This window comes from Protomyctophum parallelum (genome assembly GCF_964188405.1).
Source record: "Protomyctophum parallelum genome assembly, chromosome: 8".
NCBI classification, from domain to species: Eukaryota; Metazoa; Chordata; class Actinopteri; order Myctophiformes; family Myctophidae; genus Protomyctophum; species Protomyctophum parallelum.
In genome coordinates, this window is record NC_139703.1 from 14,563,708 (window position 1) to 14,584,396 (window position 20,689).

General features: G+C 42.1%; 1 protein-coding gene across 1 annotated transcript in view; it reads right to left on the reverse strand.

Annotated features, from left to right (window-relative positions):
* cacna1da (calcium channel, voltage-dependent, L type, alpha 1D subunit, a) overlaps positions 1–20,689 on the reverse strand; it is a gene marked incomplete at its 5' end in the record, with an annotated part of 76,345 nt that overhangs the window by 4,239 nt on the left and 51,417 nt on the right. The window contains 17 exons of the mRNA XM_083771587.1: positions 734–862; positions 1,982–2,008; positions 3,072–3,469; positions 4,441–4,557; positions 6,112–6,245; positions 8,299–8,400; positions 8,593–8,695; positions 8,840–8,936; positions 9,080–9,207; positions 9,324–9,483; positions 9,687–9,778; positions 10,231–10,296; positions 10,971–11,099; positions 12,209–12,241; positions 17,320–17,403; positions 19,186–19,296; positions 19,909–20,067. Of these exons, the coding sequence (XP_083627713.1) occupies positions 734–862; positions 1,982–2,008; positions 3,072–3,469; positions 4,441–4,557; positions 6,112–6,245; positions 8,299–8,400; positions 8,593–8,695; positions 8,840–8,936; positions 9,080–9,207; positions 9,324–9,483; positions 9,687–9,778; positions 10,231–10,296; positions 10,971–11,099; positions 12,209–12,241; positions 17,320–17,403; positions 19,186–19,296; positions 19,909–20,067 (2,069 nt within the window). The remainder of the gene's footprint in view (positions 1–733; positions 863–1,981; positions 2,009–3,071; positions 3,470–4,440; positions 4,558–6,111; positions 6,246–8,298; positions 8,401–8,592; positions 8,696–8,839; positions 8,937–9,079; positions 9,208–9,323; positions 9,484–9,686; positions 9,779–10,230; positions 10,297–10,970; positions 11,100–12,208; positions 12,242–17,319; positions 17,404–19,185; positions 19,297–19,908; positions 20,068–20,689) is intronic.

Below are 20,689 nucleotides of genomic sequence, written 5' to 3' on the forward strand. Positions count from 1 at the left end.
AAGTGATCCAACATCTGATAGTAATAGTAATACAATAGTGGATTGGTGATTGCCACTTGGAAGTAAAATATCACATTTTGATTATGGAATGTAACCAGGGCTTAATTAATGGCGGAGCTTGTCAAAACTCGCCTCTGGAACCAGACAATACAATACGTCTTTATTTAGACTGTTTATTATAAATTCAGCTTTCACATTTTCCCCTGGTCCTTCCTGCAATGGACTGTGGATGAAATTGAACTGAGTTAGGTTGATACATCTTTTTCTTTCTTTTTTTTTTTTTTTTTTACAAATTTACACTTTATACAAAATTGTATGTGGTCTGATCAAGCCATACTCTAGCTAGTTGCAGAGAGCTCCGCCTCCCCCTCACGCAAAAACAGTTGTCAATGTTTACAACTTGACTTGATGAGAAGTGTGGAAACCAGAGAGAGAGGTTAAGCAGTAGAAGTTAAAACCGCATGAAAATGCCATGGATTCATATTCACAAAATGAAACTTGTCATGCTGTCTAGCAGCTAGCTCTCTCTGGCAAAGGAAAGAGTGGAAGTGAAGAAAGAAGGCATGCACAGTTGACGAGAGAGAGAGGGAGGGGGGTTTCTACTTTCCAGTTTCCCCCCCCTGAATCGTTCATAAATAATAGGGTTCTTCTATTGTTACAGCAAAATGACAGGTTCATGAGCTCCAGCGCCTAATGATTTATAAATAAAGACTGTATGTAACACAGTACCCACCTATCTCCTGACAGCATGCTGTCTTCCTCATAAAACTCCTCGCCACTGTAGTATTCTCCAGAGTAGCGGTCCTCATCTAACTCCTCCTCCCTGCAGATGGTGGGGTGGCGGCTGTCTCCGCCGTGGGATCTGGTACAAGGTGAGGGAACAGTGGTCAGAGGTCAAAGAGGAGCGGGGGGGGGGGGGGGGGGGGGGCATGGGAACTGGGAAGAGGGCCATGCACTGCCATGCAGACGCAAGCCTCCAGGGAGAGCGGTGTAACTGAACGCACCTAATTTACTACTAAAACCACCACAGCCTACTGTATATAAGACAACAGGCAGAAGTGTCAAGCTTTGCATTCCTAAAAGTAACACTCCGTGAGTCACTTAATACAGATCTGTTTTTTTTTGTCATGAAGGCCTAATTTATACTTGGTCGTATAATGCGTCGCATGGGGAAAATAGCCACTCTACAAGCTCACAATGCATCACTTGGTATGGTAGAGTGCCTATTTTGGGAGCGTGACGTGCCATACAACAGAATATAAATCGAGCATTAGAATGTTTAAATGTAGGTTTTAAAAACATTCTATACATTTGGACATCTGTATCTTCCTCCAAAGCAAGCACTTCACCACGTCCTGTGGTGGTGGTCTTCTTCCTCACATGCATAAGGCAAGACTGGTCTTGGTGGTATATGCTGGCCACTCATACATGAAGAAGCAAGGTGTTAAGTGCACACTTATAAAAGGAGACAGTTGCGTATGAGAGGACCTGAAAGCATACAAAACAAAAAGACTCTTTCACACAGTCCATAGTCTTGCATTTCAAAACATTTATTTAAAGGAACACATTTAGGTTCCAATACCTTCGTCAGGCAAAGTATGACAAATTGCCCGATTACGGTCTTAGAACATTGTATTTCTTCAAATATATGATTTCATTACAATTATAGACAGTGTGCAGGAAGGTCTTAGAACCCTAATGTTGAATTTCTTCCAATACATGTCTGAGAGCCCATAGTGTGCAAGAGTCTCTATTTATGTTTTGCCCAGCTACACTCATAATCAAAACATTCTTGACTTTACTTGATAAAGATAGTTATGACTGGCCAGCATATTGCACGTACTATCACTGACGTAGCAGGGATGCAATCATTCAGTGTCCCAAAACCAAATAAAAGTGAATCAATAAACTGTATATATAAATACTAACCCCCCCCCCCCACCACTGTACTGCTGGAGCCATACCTAGGAAAACAACATACCTAACATAGGTCTCATAGTAGCGCCTTCTGTCCAAGAGAGCAGAGAGGGATGGTTGAGAGAAAGCATTTTGGTTAGAAAGGAGAAAGGGAGAGTAGAGAACATAGGAGAGATAATAGGGTGGAGAAAGGATGACATACTGTATATATAGTATATAGTGTATATATATCATACAGTATATGAGGCATATAGTACAGCATTCTCATATATATGCATGAGGGGGAAAGAGCATGATAAAGGTATGGTAGAGCGTTGGGTGACAATTCCATTTGCACTACTAAAGATTGGAAACAAGCAGGAGATAATTTCTCTTTGGAAAAGTGACAGGAATGAAATTGTACGAACCTTTTTTGTTCTTTATTCCTTTTTTCTATTTATTTTTAATAAGAAACAAAAAGCCCAATACCATGAATGGATATTGAGCATGAGGTATTTTATGGGATGTAGATGACAGTGTACCCTTGGTCAGCTATGATAGTGAGTGTTATTGAAGGAGCGGTGTCTTTGAAGCATTGTGTAATGAAGTGTTTAAACTACAGGTCTGAGACAAGAAGAGCAGGACTTGATAAGAAGTTGGTTCCTGCCGGTAGGTAGAAGGTTAAGAGGAACAGAATAGTGCTGTGATACTGTAGCTGAATGGAATGTTACTGTAGGGCAGTGGTTCTCAAACCTTTTAATTTAATTTGTACTTTGAGTACAAATGGAACCAAATGGAGCCATAAAGGTCCATTTGGTTCCATATGTACACTCTTAAAGTTCAAAGGAACACTCTTGGAGTTACAAACCTGTACAAACACTGAGGGTCCCTGACCCCACTTTGAGAACCACTGCCGTTGGACTACGATAAGGCTCACAATTCCCCTCAAACACCCAATGACTATGCTATTGTATAGATATATAGTATTTTTTTTGGTACCGTATGTTGCTAATCTTTAATATCATTGAATAATAATGAGGAGCCAAAACCAAAGAATGTATCTCCCTGTGTCCTATAGACGGAATATAACTTTTTTTTTAAAGGTTGCCAAAAATATATTCATTCATTGAAAAACTCTTGCGCCCATTAAATCTTTTTGGTCATTAGTTCCATACCTTTGCCCCTGCGGTGTCCTGGGCTTGTCGTAGTCATAGTAGGCTCCGCGGTGGCCTGGGTAGCCATTGGGAGGGCCATGCTCGTAGTATCGATTGTGGCCCCCGTTGGGCAGGCCGGACATGTTGGCATTGTTGAGGTTGATGTTGGTAGACTTTGGTGACTTGCCATAGGAGTTATGGTGGCGGTTGTGGTGGTGATGATGGTGGTGGTTGTCGTCATCGGGGTGGGTCATCGCGTTGGCGCGGCACAGGCGCCCCACCGGCTGCTCCATGTCGGCGTAGTGCGGAGGCGGTTGCACTTGAAGAGGCCGCTGCGTAGCGTTGGTTTGGTGGCCGTTGGAGCGGCGGTGGCCGCCGTTCATTTGGTTGACGTGGTTGCCAAAGAGGCCGCCATTGCGCTGCAAAGGAACACTTGCGGTCAACATTTCGAGGCCTCACACTCGAACCAGCGGAGGAGGCAGGTGCTTATTTGATGTTAAGTTTCTTTTTCAGAAATTGTATGAGCAAAAATAAGTTCAAAAGCTGGTTCAATGGCTTATGGCATAGGTGAATAAAATGAATGCAGACTTTTGTAGTTTGTTTGAACTACAATGGAGGAAACCAACAAAAACAAAGAAATTCAAATGAACTAAATAAGCTAAAATGCTGTTATATACAATTACTGTGATGTAGACTAGTTTGTTCACTCAGTGGCTGTGTATTGTACTGTTTACATTCTACTCATTTAGTGAAGGATAAATGTATTTTTATACAGTATGTTCATTACCAGACTAAAGTTAACCAAAGTTTAACAAACACTTCCGCGTTCAGCTTGGGCCACCGATGCGCATCCTGTTGGTAGCCGACTCATTCATTGTGAACGTACAGTCGTGATTTTGTAGAAATAAAGTTCAGTTCTTTAAACGACACTATTTCATTTGATTATTTGATGGCGTGGTTTTTCATAGTTTGGATTATTTGTCTGGCGACGTTGACATGATGACATGAGTTAAAACGTCTTAAATCTCCTTTTGAAAACGGGAGCTCTTCCAGTCTCTCACTCACTCTCACTGATAATGTTTCTCTCCCACCATATGCTCTCTCTCTCTCTCTCTTTCTCTCTCGTGGGCGTTGTATCTGTACCTGTCTCTTTTTCACTCTCACTCTCTACTATTAAATAGTATAAAATTACGACCGTACGTTCACAATGAATGAGCCGGCTACCGACAGGAAGCGCATCGGTGGCTCAAGCTGAACGTGGAAGTGTTGGATGCATATTGCATAGCCCATTGGGTGCCCTCATATTTCCAGGTCATGAACTTTAGGACAATAATTAAAAGCATAATATTAAACCTTACACCTCTCAGGCAGGTAAAATTGAATTAGTTACCCTATATACTTCCTCGTCTTCCTCTGGAATAAAGTCTACTAGATCGTCATCTTGCAGATCACATGATATCGCTCGGCGAATTTCAGGGCCCATATCATGCAGAGTGCGAAGCCCAGCCTGCAACCACAACAAAAGCACTAAGGGGCTGTGGCCGGGACCTTTCTCTGAGCCAAGAGACTACTTGCATTGCCAAATGTAACATCATAAGCCTGATTTATGCCTCATCGTATGACGAAGTCGCGCACTGAAAGGAGCAGATCTACAAGTGCACAGCGCGCTGTGCGCTTGCAGATTGGCTATTCCCGGCGCGCAAACTCCGTCGTACGACAGAGTATGAATCAAGCGATACAATCAAACAAACACACATACAGGACATACTGTACACACAGCACTTCTGCTGGAATATGCATCACCTGACATTTACAATGCAGACTGTGACAGATGGGAACACTGTGAGACAGACACATGTCCTCTCCTGTGGATGTGTGTTACTGACCAAACTGTGCTGGACAGTATATTGTAGCAGTGACCTTTTATTTGATTTTGATCTTCTATGTCGTGCACATATTAAGCATAGTGACCTATAGGCTGTTCTGAGAAGCAGCATAACAAGATGATCAGGTTTCCCCTATACGTTTATGATGAAAAGACACATAATACGGTAATAATAATAATAATATGGGTAATAATAATAACAATAATAATAATACAAGGCATATAATAAAAAATATGCCTTGAGAGCCTAACAGAAGGGTAACGGAAACAAGCTGGGGCCATGTAGACTCCATGAGCCAATGGGTGACGTGCAATGCATGGAAATTCACATATCGTCACTGTCGGGGCAGAAACCACGTATGTCAGCACTCCTAAACCATTACTGCTCAGGAAATGGTCAAAAGATCTTGTTGATATTCATTGTACCAACAGACACACTAACAACTCAAAAATAGCTAAAACAGCAGCTCCAAAAGCTCACAATGCTTTTCGATGCATTGTGAGCTTGTAGATCTGCTATTTTAAACATACAAGAAACTAAATGTGGAGATACGAGGTTACTGCCCGACAGTGATGATATGATGACAACGATGTATGGACTCAGACAGTGACACACACTTAACATCATCAGTACCACACTGTAAAGCCCTGAATTTAACCGCTTTCAACCTGCCATACATATTTGTGGAATTTTGAACATTTTCATACATTTCATACAAAAACTGTGGAAATAGCATATCTACACTGTGAACTTGTAAATCAGCTACATTTGCTATTAGGACCTAAGTGTTTAACTCACCCACAAACACACATCCGCACAGACACACGCCACGCACACACTTAATAGTTAATTGAGAACTCTGGCTTGTGCAATGCATAAGGAGCATAATGAATAGAGATACTGTTTATAGTAGTTCACACGCTATAGGATCATGAAACTACAAGAACAAATCAATACTGTACTTCCATATCACTGTATGACCTGCTGAATATTAACGTCACATCATTAGAACATGTCTTCACACTGAACTTAAACACAAAACCCCACTGCACATACCGGTAATATACATTACATTTTCACACACAGATCCTAATGTTGTCATTATCTCTCTCACACACACACACACACACACACACACACACACACATGCGCGCGCACGCACGGTGGAAGCTCACCTGTAGGGCGATGGCGGTGTTGTTTTGGGAGGGGGTTGCACCCACCAGGCCTTCCTCTTTGCGTTTTTTGAATTTCCTGAAGTAGTCCTGTATCAGGAAGGTGGCATAGAACTTCCCCACGGTTACCTCATCATCTGAGTGAAGTGAACAGACCACACATATGCTTCCTGGGTCAGCAGGCCAGACTACACACAACGGCACCCTGGGAGAGAGAGCCTGCCTGTGACCCTTTCCCTTTCCCCCGGGCCGTCTCCTTCAGGCACAGTGCTCTGGGACCGCACTGTCACACAAGTACGTCTTACTGAATAATAGTCAAAATGGCGATGTGCTCGCCGGCACCAACCAGCCTTAAAAATACATTCAAATCATAATATACATCCATCTTGATGGTGTATATACTGTACCTCAAATCAACGAGATCCTTGTCTGTAGTTCAAAGAGAACATAGAACCATATTTATACTACTATTTAACACGTATTCAACAGAGAGACAGTCGTTTTCAGGCTGTTTTCTATCCCCAGTGATGGGCTAAAGATAGAGAAAACAGAACAAGCGGGGTCAAGTGCAACGTACCAATAACCGCATTGCTTTTACACAATGGTATTTATGTTTTGTTCTGAGCTGCTTTGATCCATACTTAACATACTTAGCGCAAATTAAGTACATTAATGCTGTTGGTCCATCTCTATACAGTTTATGTCTGACGATGCCATTTCACTTACTCTACTACTTTAGCACATGCAAGCAAGCAGTAGGTTAGTATAGGTTAGTGATTCTGCTTGTGTTGACTGTCTGTATCTGTATGTAATCAGTACCTTATGTGATGGCATTTGCATGTTTGTATTTTGCTCTTTGTGTGTGCGCGGCTGTGTGTGTGTGTGTGTGTGTGTGTGTGTGTGTAGGCTTTTCTCCCTTTCATGAGAGTTTGTGAGTGTGAGAGAATCATTCTGAAGCAGGGGTCTGAGTCACTTCTACATAACAAGGATGCTGGGGACAGAGATCGGAGAGAGAGGCAACACTAGTTCCATGCCACCACCCTGAAACAGAACTGCTTCAGAATATTCTGAAGCACTTACGACTGTTTGGATACATAGATATACAGAGAATGGAGGAGAAGCTGTGGGAGCTCAAGCAGTGAGAGAAGGACGCAGATTTAAGACAACGGAGAAAGAGGAAAGAGGAGAGAGAGAGAGAGAGCTAGAGAGAGAGAGAAAGAGAGAGAGAGAGCTAGAGAGAGAGAGGAATAAAAAGAGAGATTAGTGGAAAAAGACATAGCATGCTTTGGCACAGTGGTCTATAACAGTGTTTCTCAACATGGTGTCCGGCAACCCCCAGGGGTCCGTGGAGGGGTTCCAGGGGGTCCTTAGCAAAATGACTTATAGTTAGGAACCAAATGGACCCTTATACGTCTGTAACTCTGAGAGGTATATTAACACAGAGTATTTTTTTGTTTGTTTTTTGTTTTGTACAGTGATTGGGGTCCCAGAGATGTCAATAATATCAAATGGGGGTCTGTCACCAGATGCATATCAAACTGGGAGCCCTTGCTTTTAAAAAGGTTGAGAATCACTGGTCTACAAGGCCATGCAAGCCCAAAGCCTACGTAATCTCCATCAGCATCCAGGACAGGGAGGTCTGTAGATAAACACACACATGGATGTGGACACACTGCTGAGCAGAGCAAAAATGGCAGGATACAGCTGTCATTTGTGTGCGAGTGAGAGTGTCTGAGTGTTTGACTGCATCCTATTATGGATGAGAATGAACATACGTATCTTGGGAGAGTAGCTACGAGTGAAACAAGTCTCTCTTCTCTGCACAGTTGTTTAAACATGGAAACATGGGCATTGGAGAACGGAATAAGCCTGTGGCATTTGGTGTAGGTTCATCCAATGACGTTTTATTATGTATACTGTATAACAGTGGTTCCCAAACCTTTCAGGTCGAGACCCAAAAGAGAGATTAGACGTTTGCCTGGGACCCAAACTAATAAAAACAGCAGATCTACATGGACACAACGCATCGCTTCGTGCGGCGTTGTGAGATTGTAGATCGGCTATTGTGTCCGCGACCCACAAACGGGTCACAACCCACTGTTTGGGAAACAGTGCTGTATAACGTATCGGGGCGGCTTTAGGCACATGAGCGATTTGCTCGGACAGACACAGGCTGCAGTATTGACTGACCACCGGCAGGAGGCACCACTTGGTCTAGCAGCTTCGTGGGGGTCCTCTTCCAGATTTTTTTGATGACTGCTCGGAGCTCCTCGTTGGCCTGCTCTAGATTACCTGCACAGAGAAAGACAAACAGCCTGAGAAACTATCTCACAAATCAATGGCCCTTTAAGCCAGATCTACACTTAGTCGTATAACAGTGTAAAGCGGCAGAGTACACAATCCACAAACTGTACTAACTGATCGCCGGGAACACTGGATTGTATGTTTGTGGGGCAGTGGTACAGTGCAGTGTTTGTCACATACCGTCAGTTTTTATCTTCAGGGCTGTGCGCACCAACGCAAACAGAGTGGCATTGAACATGACTGTACCGTCACTGTTGAGAGGCATGTTCATGGCTACCAGTCTCTGAAAGAAGAGGGTTTGTCAGGTTGTAATAGGATTGCTTAATGAGAAGAGAAGAGAAGAGAAGAGAAGAGAAGAGAAGAGAAGAGAAGAGAAGAGAAGAGAAGAGAAGAGAAGAGAAGAGAAGAGAAGAGAAGAGAAGCATACCTTGCAAGCCACTCTATGAGGACATAGTTTCCCAAAGCCAAGAGGAGGCTGGATACGGCGGAGCAGAGTAACAACATCCAGATGCTTAATTCTGCCCCTGTATGAGATGAAAGCCCAAATAAGAGTCACTTATTTAAAAGACAAACTGCTTTAATGAGACATACATAATAATCTCTATATAGATAGATGTAGATACACAATAGATATAGATACAGTACAGACATAGGATTAAGCACATACTTAGCCTCTGGGTCATACTCTGACCAGATTCTTTTGAACTCGTCTAAGTGATGTGGGCCCAGAATGGACCAATCGCGCGTTAGATAGTCAAAGTTGTCCATGATGACAGCCACAAACAAATTGATAATCTGGAGAAGTACAAGAACAGACAAGGGTTCCAGTACATCTTCATGCCTCTAATTCTGGTGATGTGTATGGGACGTTATGTACACTATGCATGGTGCATTACACACAATGTACGCACCAGGAAGGCGCAGAGCATGTAGAAACTGATGAAATAGATTATGGCAAATCCACTGCCACAGGTATGCTCCTCTCCAGGGTTGTAGTCTGACTCCGGGTCACACAGCTTCCCTGACACACATGCCAGCATGATCTCCTGCCAGGATTCCCCTGTGGCCGACCTAAGCAGGATGCCCACAGTAAATCAAGTGTAGCAGTCCTAAAACACTCTACCAACAACGTACGGACGGCAAACTCACACCCCACCCCCCCATCCATGTTTTTGTCTCCGGTATCTCATCATTGCTGAGTAGCCGCCGTCATTTTTTGGGTGAGCTACTCCTTCAAGTTAAGTGGACAGATGTTTGGTCATTTTCTTACACACCTAAAGAGCAGCAGCACAGCCTGAGGAAAGGTTTGGAAGTTGTTGTTCCTGTTGATTTGCGTGCCGTCCACCATGGCTACCTTTCCAAACATCTGAAATGGAATCATTGTCAATCATTTGGTTAATATGGCAAGAAAATGCCAAGCACAAGTCAAATCCTCTGTTACAGTTTAGAGTTAGACCCACTAGTGCGATGTCTGTTGGGAATGTGCATGCAAGCTCAACTGGAGAGAGCTCAGGACAACATGCATTCCCAGGTGGTGGAACTGAACCATTACTTATTGTTACCTTACTATGTAGGCATGTATGTTTGTGTGTACATTGCCCTCCATTGGTTTGACTTATAGTTACATTATCATTGCTTTTATTATTGTTTTGTTTTTATGTGTAGCCCTTTGGGATATGATTTGTGATACTGGGCCATGATACATTTTCACTTATTAAATATGTCTAATTTTAAGATGAACACGCCCAACAGCATGTATTTTTACTGTGTGGTTGGACTGAATAGATAAGAGATGTGATGAAACAAGCAGTCACTGACCTGCATGCCAATAACAGCATAGATGAAGAACATCATAGCGATCAGCAGAGCCACATACGGTAGAGCCTGAAAACAAAGGATGTGATTAAGAACCATGAATCCAAGCCTTGGAGATTTCCCCCTGGAACAGTGATGAAAAGTAACTCAAGTACATTTACTTAAGTGCTGTACTTCAGTAAAATGTTTAGGTATTTATTTATTTTTGAGGGGCGTGAGCCCCTCCTATGTTCAGCTTGAAGTGTGTAAACACAAACATTAAAGACAAACGTGAGGACGCAAATTGTGATTGGCCAGAATGAGATGATGTATGATGACGTTTTATTTCTTTGTTTTTTTTGTTTCAGTTTTGTTTTAATGTATTTGATTTCAAATAATGTTCGAAATAAACTAATTCATTCATTCATTCATGTGATTTTTTACTTTACTGGAGTACTTTTATTTTCAGTACTTATTTACTTTATTTACTCCATTACATCTCAGTGGCAAATATTATACTTTTACTCCACTACAATATTTGAAAACCTTAGTTAGTAGTTACTTTGTAGATTTTGATTATCATTACAAAGCATACATTACCCACACCAGCCATATATATAAATTTAGTCTCTTTGAAAATAGACGATCTACAAGCTCACAATGTGTTGCAATGCATTGTGAGCTTGAGTTTGTAGATCAAAATGTGAGTACATTTCCCACCATTTCCCTTGAATCACTGAGCGGTCAACAGCACTGCACCTCACCTGGAAAGATTTGATGAAAGTCCACAGCAGGGTGCGAATGCCCTCCCCTCGACTCAGCAGCTTGACCAGTCGCATGACTCGGAACAAACGGAAGAAGGTAATGGAGATGCGAGCACTGTCCTCTGTGTTCTGTTGGGGGAGGGGGAGTGACAGCGTGGTCAGAGAACAGGAGGGCAGCGGCGAGTTCACTGCACACAGGGTACCTGGCTGTGCTTTGCTGCATGATTAAGGCCTAGCATGGATACATATGGGCTGGCAGCATCACTGCATCCTCAACAACATGGAAAGTCATCAACTTACGTTACAATTTAAAAGGAAGCATAGCTTCCTTGGCTGATACCATGGAGTACATTTATAACGTGCACATTTTAACCACTTTCAATCCGTTCTTTTGGGGCGTGTTGTTACAGGCGAACATTATTTTTGTGCCTACAGTTGATGAGCCAGAGTTGTGTGACTATGCAGTGTGGACGCAGCTGATATGTTTCTGCGAGATTGTTTGGAAAGCACCGACAGGGGCCTTGCTACTGTACAGACCTATACAGGGGAGGAAGCAAGGAGGCAAGCATGCTGGTAAAACCTCGCCATACTTGACAGGACACGTCTGTACAAGCATGGCACCCTCTGTCCAGAGTCACAGAGTCACTGCATGCGGAGTCACAGTGGGACCAACCCGTATAGTGGGTCAGCTGGGAGGTTCAAAGGTCAAAGCTGGGTGACCTGATCCTAGGATGGGGGGGGGGGGGGGGGGGTCCATCCATGGGTCACTTGCCCCACGCAGGGTGGTGGAAGAGACCATGTACTGTAGGGTTGTCAACTTTACAAACGTGAGGAGCGGCCCCTTCCACAAGAACAAACAAAACCAAAACAAAACTCCTGCCGCTCCCATGGACGCGTCACCACGTTTGAGTGACACTCTCCTTATAAAGGAAAACAATAAAACAAAACCAAAGAACTCCAAACAGTTAGGAAGAATGAACAGCGAAGTCTAGAGGATATATTTGCAAACAAAGAAATGAAGGACACAAAAGAAACATCTGAGAAATGAATGCGAGAATTCAAAACAGAGAAATGGAAACCTTGTCGAGAACAGAAAGGAGCTTGACAAAAGTGATACGATAGATTACAAGAGGTATTATAACCGAAAAGCAAAACAAACAAACCAAACAAACAAACAAATGCAAATCTTAACATGGGCATGGCCCTGAGAGTGTTTGGGGGGTGGGGGAGCATCTTACCCCCTCATCATCCACCTGAGGAGCCTCCGTTGGCTTTAAAATCAAAGACCTGGATTAATGACTTATTATACAACGTTACCAGAACCCGCAGGTCTCCAATTAAATGTTGGGACAAACGATAAACACATGACATTGCCCTTACAATAAGACTACACCAGGACAAACTATCACTATGCTTATGCTTATCACATATAAACAACACAATATAAAACTGATATGACTATACTCTCTTATTGTTACACTATGACATTAAACACAGGCATTCATTGACGGTACAGTTACTCTAATGACAAACATACAATGTCACCTTAATGCTTTAAACACTTAACACAACAAAGGGGTTCTTAATGCTGAGCATGTGCAAGGAAAACTGACAAACATCAGACGACTTAAACACTAACGTAATACTGAAGACTGGCACACAACTTTATCACTCCCCCGTGTAATGGTAATGGCTGGCACAATTAAATGGTCTTAATGGTTTATACATGTTTGAAATGCTTGGGGCTCTATTGACAGTGGTAATGACGAGCTAAATTGCACAAAGCAATTTCATTAATTCACACCACGGTAACAGCACTATTTGTTAGTTGGCAACCAGCCCAGTTTCATACTGTAGCTACTGTACTAGAGCTAAAGGTATATTTGTCCAGTATCCCACAATATACACACACACCAACGTTTAACTTTAGATCAGAATAATACTGTATATTGTGTCCACTGTGGATTATTGTTACCAACCACACACACAAAAAGTCTACATGTATAGGTTGTTGGCAAAATGCCAACAGCTATCTCACTGTAATCAGGACTGTGATGAATTAATGAAAAATGAGTATTTAAAATGGTGTGAAGCATTTAAAGTGTAAATGAGACAGTCAGTTCTTGCTGACCAAAGAACTGAAGAAAATGTTTGTAAGTCTGGATGCACGCATGTGTGCATCCAGACACACACACACACACACGCACGCACACGCACACGCACACACACACACACACACACACACACACACACACACACACACACACACACACACACACACACAAACACATTTAATTTGATAAAATGTGAATAAAATGTAATAACATCCCAAAATCGACAGTGTCCGTCCTGTATATTTGTATGTGGAGAGAATCCAAGTAATGAGGTGAATTTGACTTGTTACAGTGGCAGACACACTGAACCTGCATAATAATGAGATGTATGGCTTCACAGCAACAATAATGCGAGCGACTCAATATTGCATCGCACGGCGGTGTCACCTGCAGAAAATCTGCTATTGTTGACAAATGACACCGTTGTGCTACGGAATATAAATCAGGTATAAAGATCAGCCGGAGACTGGAAAACTAAAGAGAGCAACTCCAGACAGATTATGGCTTCATTCACATCCCTCAGCCCAGGAGTTTCACACGCTCTTATATGTGAAGTGCAGAATAAGCAGAAATAATAAACGGTGGTATTAGCCTGAGGAGGTTCTTTAGCTAATCCTGGTCACAGCCTTGATGGAGCATGCGTTGAGCACTGGCAACGTTGCAGACAAGCGCCGCATACATACAAGATATTTTGATGGGGGGAGGGGGGGCATTGGTGAACTGATAGTAGCATTGCAGCAGCAACCCATGCATTGTCAACCGTGCCCTGTAACAAAGCTGCCACAGGAGGGCGCTCTCACAGTCCAATGCAGAGAGACATGAGTGAGGAGGGCAGAGGGAGGACCAGAGAATACAAAGGTGGTTGGAGAAAAAGAGAGAAACAAATAATACAGAGGAGGGAAATAAACGGACTTAGAAAGAATGTACAAGGTGAAAAAATATACAACAAAAAAAAGGAAGAAAAAAAAGACAGAAAGAGGTTTAAGGGGAAAGAGGGATAGATAGGTTTTGTAGAACTTGGTCATGCACCTGACTGGAGTCTACACACCTGCTCTACATTATGTGCTCCGTTCTGAGCTTTAAGAGCTCACTACAGGAAAACAGAGCAGAACACAGAGACAATCACTCACAGAGACACAAACACAAGATCAACAAAGAACCTCAAACTCAGCTGCATTAAACCTCTGTGGGAACTGATTACAACAATCACAACATCATCCCGTTCATTCTTCGACCTCCGGTCTTACCTGATGACTGGATGTGTGAGTGAGCAGCACTAAAGCCTCTGAGATTTATCGCGCTAATTTTAACGAAGCCTCGCGTCTATCCAGCTGTGTGTGTGCTGTCTATCTTCACTGGAACTGTATAATTAACAATGATGCGTTACAGTACATCAGGCGCCAGTGACGCCGATTCAGCCTACACGAATTTAAGGAATGGAAGTCAAAAATATGACAATCTTTCTAAACAAGCTCAATATTTCAGATTATCGACTGCATAGTTTAAAACATGAATGAGTGCTGTTGTTAATCGATCCTCAACATAGTCCATAGGGTGAACATGTCCAAGCTCTGAGCTCCAGGGCCATTCTGTCTGGAGTTTAAGATCGGGTATGGCAAGAGAGAAAGGACAGACTTCACAAAGGGAGAAACTGACCGGGAGGGTGGGCCGAGCGCCGAGCGCCATCTGTGAGGGTCATGACATGGAACGGATGTTAGGCCGACACCTCACACGACTACTGCACATGCACTGCAAGAGACTCCAACACCTAAACACTACTGCACATGCACTAACTGGCACAGGCACACAGCCGCAAGACTCAAGAGTGAAATGGATAAAGCATACAGCGGAAACATAGCCTAGATCAGCCATTACAAATTGCATAAAACTAGTTTTTAAATCGTTGCTGATCTAGTTGATCTATGTCCAGTAAACACAGAGGAGCAGCCGCATGCAATGACAGCACACCACAAATAACAGGTGAAAGACGCCTCACAAGATCTGTCTATGAAGACATTGTGAAATCAACATCACCATAAAACAATCATGGTTTACACGCACGCACACACGCACGCACGCACACACGCACGCACGCACACACACACACACACACACACACACACACAGTGTATGTACCCATGCATGAACATTCACCACGGAAAGTTGAAACAATGTTAGTGTCTTGTCTATACACATCACACACACACTCATGCACAAATACTCATTTTGAAACATGAACACAGGAACACATATGATATCTCCAGAAAAACAGCACTGCAGCTCAGACAATAGATCACTCAGGAGGGCCTTGGGGTTGGGGGGAGGGGTTGGTTGAGCAGTGAGACTTCAATACACTGCAGCTACAGTAAGCACCATGTTGTCTGGTAGAAAAAACAGAAAATGTGGCAAAATGCCAATCTTGTGTCAATCTGTGTGTGTGTGTGTGTGTGTGTGTGTGCGCGTGCGTGTGTGCGTGCGCGCGCGTGTGTGTGTGTGTGTGTGTGCGTGCGTGCGTGTGCGTGTGTGGATTTCTTTAGTGACATGAGTGTCACCTGTGTGTTTACAAGGAAGGTTTGCCTAGTTTTTAAAACACTGCCCAGCCAGGCCATAGAGAGAGAAGAGTAATGAGGGATGAGTGGTTGTAGATTAGTAGTCATCCACCATTTTATTCCTTCTTGATATGAACTCGGAAAGGACTGATTGTTACAGTGACCTTTAGGATAAACACTTATTCTGTGCTTTTATTGTACTCCAGTCAGAATTGCATACAGCATGTATATATTCTTTAGCCCAAGTCAATAAAACATTAGATGACTAATTTTGTTCTTAATCCATTAGCACCGTAAATGGGGTCCCAAAGATAAAGTTGCCATCAGACGAACTACACACAAAAATAAATTTGCTTTTTGTTTATCATTGCCATACTTGCCTCAACAAGTTTCTATGGAAACAAAATGAACAGGAGTAAGAATTAGACAAGCAATCAAAAACATTGCAAGCCAACCTTCTCTTAACCATAATACCATACCAGTCTAGGTTCCAAAGAGAAAAAGACATGGGACATCTTTAATGGAACATACTATGTGCACTTCCAGGTAAAAGGTAAAACATTGACATCATGTTTTCCAGAAAACGGGTCATGACTCCTGTAGCAAACTGTAAACCATTATTCAGAAGTCTACATGCAGAGGTCGTTACTATACAGTGACCTACATGGGAGGTTAATTCAATGGTTAATTCAATAGACAGAGAACATCCACCAACAGACAATGCCAAATTGATACGTGATACCACGTCGTACGACGGTGTCCTGTGCCGAAAATAGCTGACGTACAAGCTCACAACACGTCACATCGTGTCGTGTTGTGAGCTTTTAGATTTGATATATATTTTAGATAGATATCTTCGGTACGGGACACTGCTGTAAAACTAAGTATGAATCGGGTTTAAGAAGCCAAACTGAAGCTTTACAGAAAAAGCCAACGACCAACAATTTTTCTTTATACATAAATGATTATATTAATTCTTAAAATAGAAGAAAAAAGTTATGTTGAGTAGGGTAGCTTTTCATAGAGTAGCTAACATTCGGAAGTGGAGGCCTTCCAGTGGTGTAAAGTAACTATGTACATTTACTCAAATACTGTACTGTACTGTACTGTACTGTACTGTACTGTACTGTACTGTACTGTACTGTACTATTTCACAATAAAAGGGTTTTAACTCTAAGCTCTAAACGTCTGTGAACGCCCTGACCTTTTTTAAGTTGCTCGATTCAGTGTTTAGATATTTGATATTGATTTTATCAGACACACCCCAATCCTTTACAAACCCATTTTAACTCCAAACTCTGTCCTTGTTCTTGTGACTTCATACTTCCCTTTTAAAATGTATGGAGATAAATATTCTGTGACGGAAAGGGAAGGGAAAATGTAAAATTCCAAATACATTTTGATAAAATTGATACCAATACCGATGCCAATGCTTTTGTACTTTTGCAAGTATTTCTACATTGCAGTGTTGATACTTTTACTTAAGTAAAATATGTGAGTACCTTTTCCACCACTGGGGGCCTCTACTAAGCACTAAGCACGCTCAGGACACAAATCAAGTTCAATCATTCATGACACAAAGAGAGATTCACATGGATACTTTGAAACTGCATTAGAAATGGCCAGTACTTGGCTTCATTGTAAGGCTTCAGTTCCATGATGGGAGGCAGAAAAAGCAGTACTTACGTTCACTTCAGTGATAGCAATATCGACGACGCTACCAACAACAATTAAGGCATCAAACGTGTTCCAAGCATCAGGGAAATAGTGCTGTTAAACGCATAATACAACATGTACGGGGAGAGATGATAAAGAGGTAGGTGTGAGGTAGAGAGGGAGAGAGGAGGGGGGGTTGAAGAAACAAGCAGGAAAGAAAGAAATACAAATTGGATGTATGAAAGGATTGTTGAAATGGCGGGGTCAGGAGAGGAGAAGAGAGAGAGAGAAACAGATCAGATATTAAAAGCTACAATCTGTAACTTTGATATCCCACCAGGGATTTGTACCACCCTATAATAAATATATTATTACAGATTGGTTAAAATAATGCTTTATTCGCAAACAAAATTATGGATCGCAGCTTTAAGAAGTTAGTGATTAGAGAGAAGGCAAGATACTTCAGGCCTCCAGAGAATCGAGTCCTGCCACGGAAAAGCTGTTCCGCGGTCAGAGGGACCTCCAGATGACGGAGAGAGGACAAGGGTAGAGAATGACTGGTCGGAGGTGGTCTTACTTACATCAATCTCACTGAGGACAATGTCTACTATGCTGCCCATCACAACCATGGCGTCAAACACGTTCCAGGCGTCACCGAAATACCCCTGAATGAGTTTAGGGGTGTAGGCAGGGCGGTTTTCAGATAAACATAATTAACAAAATTAACAAGCGCTCAAATCTGCGGAATTTAATGTGTTCATCTTTGTAACGTCTACACGGCACACAAAGCCTTCATTAATCACTGCATTATACAATTGCTGTTCACGTGGCAGTCACTTGCCGATACTAGTAGCCAGTGTAAAAGCCCACAACGTGCCACTAGACCTGTCACAAATATTAGATCATCGTCATAATCGTCATAAACATTTCCATGTAAAAAATATTCATATATTTTCAGAAGAAATAAAAAAATAGTGTTCATTGCAGATATTTCAGCAATGAATGCTTATTTTTAAGCATAAAGTAATTTTGATTCATATAATGTTCCAATAATGTTCAACGACATTATTTGAGTGACAATGAATCATAAAGGAACATACAGTATCATAATCATGACAGCCCTACGCACCACGCTGTGACACGTTGCAAACTTGTAGACCGGCGCTAGTATATATGAAGCATAAGCAATTGTATCACCACTGCACAACACACTGCGGTTTCTTACGCTATCTCTGTCCTTCTTTGGAACACAGATCTGTTTTCCGGGCAGTAGAGTCGAGGCAAAATATGCGAGGGGAAAAAGACCCAGTCATTCACAATCCTGTCCTCTCCAATTTTATATATTATAAATATTACATTAATATAATAATGTTTATCATTTATATACTGTATATAAACAAGGATTTGCGTGTGTATATGTATTTGCAGATGCTTCACATACTGCTGCGTGTATGTGTGCTTTAGTGTGTGTATGTGTGTGTGTGTGTTGTGTGTAGTGCAGTGTACAGTATATGTTTTTGTATCTGTTATCTGCCTACTGTATGTGCCTACAGCATGTGCTGGTTGCCCCTGCCTAGGCCATAGGTATGTGCAGTACAGTATGTGTATGAATATGGTACATGTGGTATGTACATGTCATGCATATCTGCTGTCGGGCAGTATCTCTACATTTCGACTTTGCACAACGTTGTGACTAGAGGTAATAGATTTGGTATTTCTGTTATTGCTTATTATAATTTTTATAAATATTTAAGCAATGAAATGGTTCACAAGAGCTTGTGACTAAATAATAACTACATTGGATAAGTTGTTTTGGACATACCACCTGACAGTGGCGATATGGTATACGCAGTATGAATATGATGTGTAGGTTAGTTGGGTGAAGGTGCAGCCTACCCTGGGTTTGAAAGCAATGAGCTTCAGAACCATTTCCGCAGTGAAAACAGTAGTGAAGACCATGTTGAGAATGTCCATCACATAGTTGAAAAGTGCAGACTGGCCGTAATGCTGCAGTGAAGACAGAGGGAAAAGCAAAGGGAGCATGATTTGTAACTGTGAATATGAAGTCATAGGATATCAGGATTGCGAAAGGTTAACATAAAAGTGACAAGGAATTGGGCTTAAGAGTGAACCTACACTCTGGTGCAATTTAACATTTTTGTCGTGTTCACACTGGCAGATGCAAAGCTACAATCTATCATTAATTTTCAATGGAAGCCAGCGAAAATGAAGATGCAAAGCGAACCCCGACGTTTGTAGCTGCTATCAAATCTACAAAGCTAAATACGTTGAGCTGGCTTCAGCTGCAGCTACGAACATGTTTAATCATTTCCACTCACCATTGCTCTCGATACAATACCTGCTTGTAATGGGGAGAAACTCCTTATTTTTGTCCGCTAATTCCATGTTCTTTTTAACCCCAGGCTTTATTTTCCTTTATATATATTCTCACTTGTTGGACACACACTGATGACGTCAACGAGCATTTTCATCTACACTTCAACAGAGACGGAGCGACAAATCAGATTTGTTTTGTAGCTTTGCATCTCTTGTAGCTGCCAGTGTGAAGAGTTCATGTACAGTAACACCCCGAATATTTGGCACACAGAGGCTTCTTACCTGGACAGCCAAGCAGAGTGTGTTGAGCATGATGAGAACGAACATGATATACTCGAACGGCGTGGAGTTCACCACATACCAGAACTTGAACTGGTATGGGTTCTTAGGGATGTACCTTCTCAATGGACGGGCTTTGAGAGCGTATTCTACACACTGGCGCTGCATAGAAATACACAACAACAATTAGTAAGACTTGTGTGTTTTGTTAGGCACTAGTAACATTATAGGAAAGGTCTATATTAAACAGTTACTAATTGATATGAATTTGCCATTTTCAACACTAGTGCAATGCCCGTTCGTTCGGGGGAATGTTTAATGGTTGGAATGCATGGCCGTTCGTATCAGGCTGATTCTGGAAAACTAGTCCTCTGATCGACTTTACACCAGCCGAGTGTAAGTCATTCAGCCGAGGCCGGTTTGGAGAATGGCTCATCCGATCAACTTCACACTCAACCCGGTACTCCTATGGGTCCTCACTCAGTACATCCGCCAAGTAAGTGCAAAGCCGATTGGTTGACTGTTCTCTAGATATGCGAAGGACAGCCATACTGACACATTACTGGAATGTATAGTATAGATAACAGCTATGTTAAGAATAGAATAATTATCACACGCACGCACGCACGCACGTACAGTCACATGCACGCACACACGACGAAGTAGAGCATTCATCTACAAAAAACCCATGCAAAATGAAAATATGGAGATGAAGTGATTTCTGCCCGACAGCAACGATATATACTGTATATACAGTATATACATTTACACAATATAAAACTAA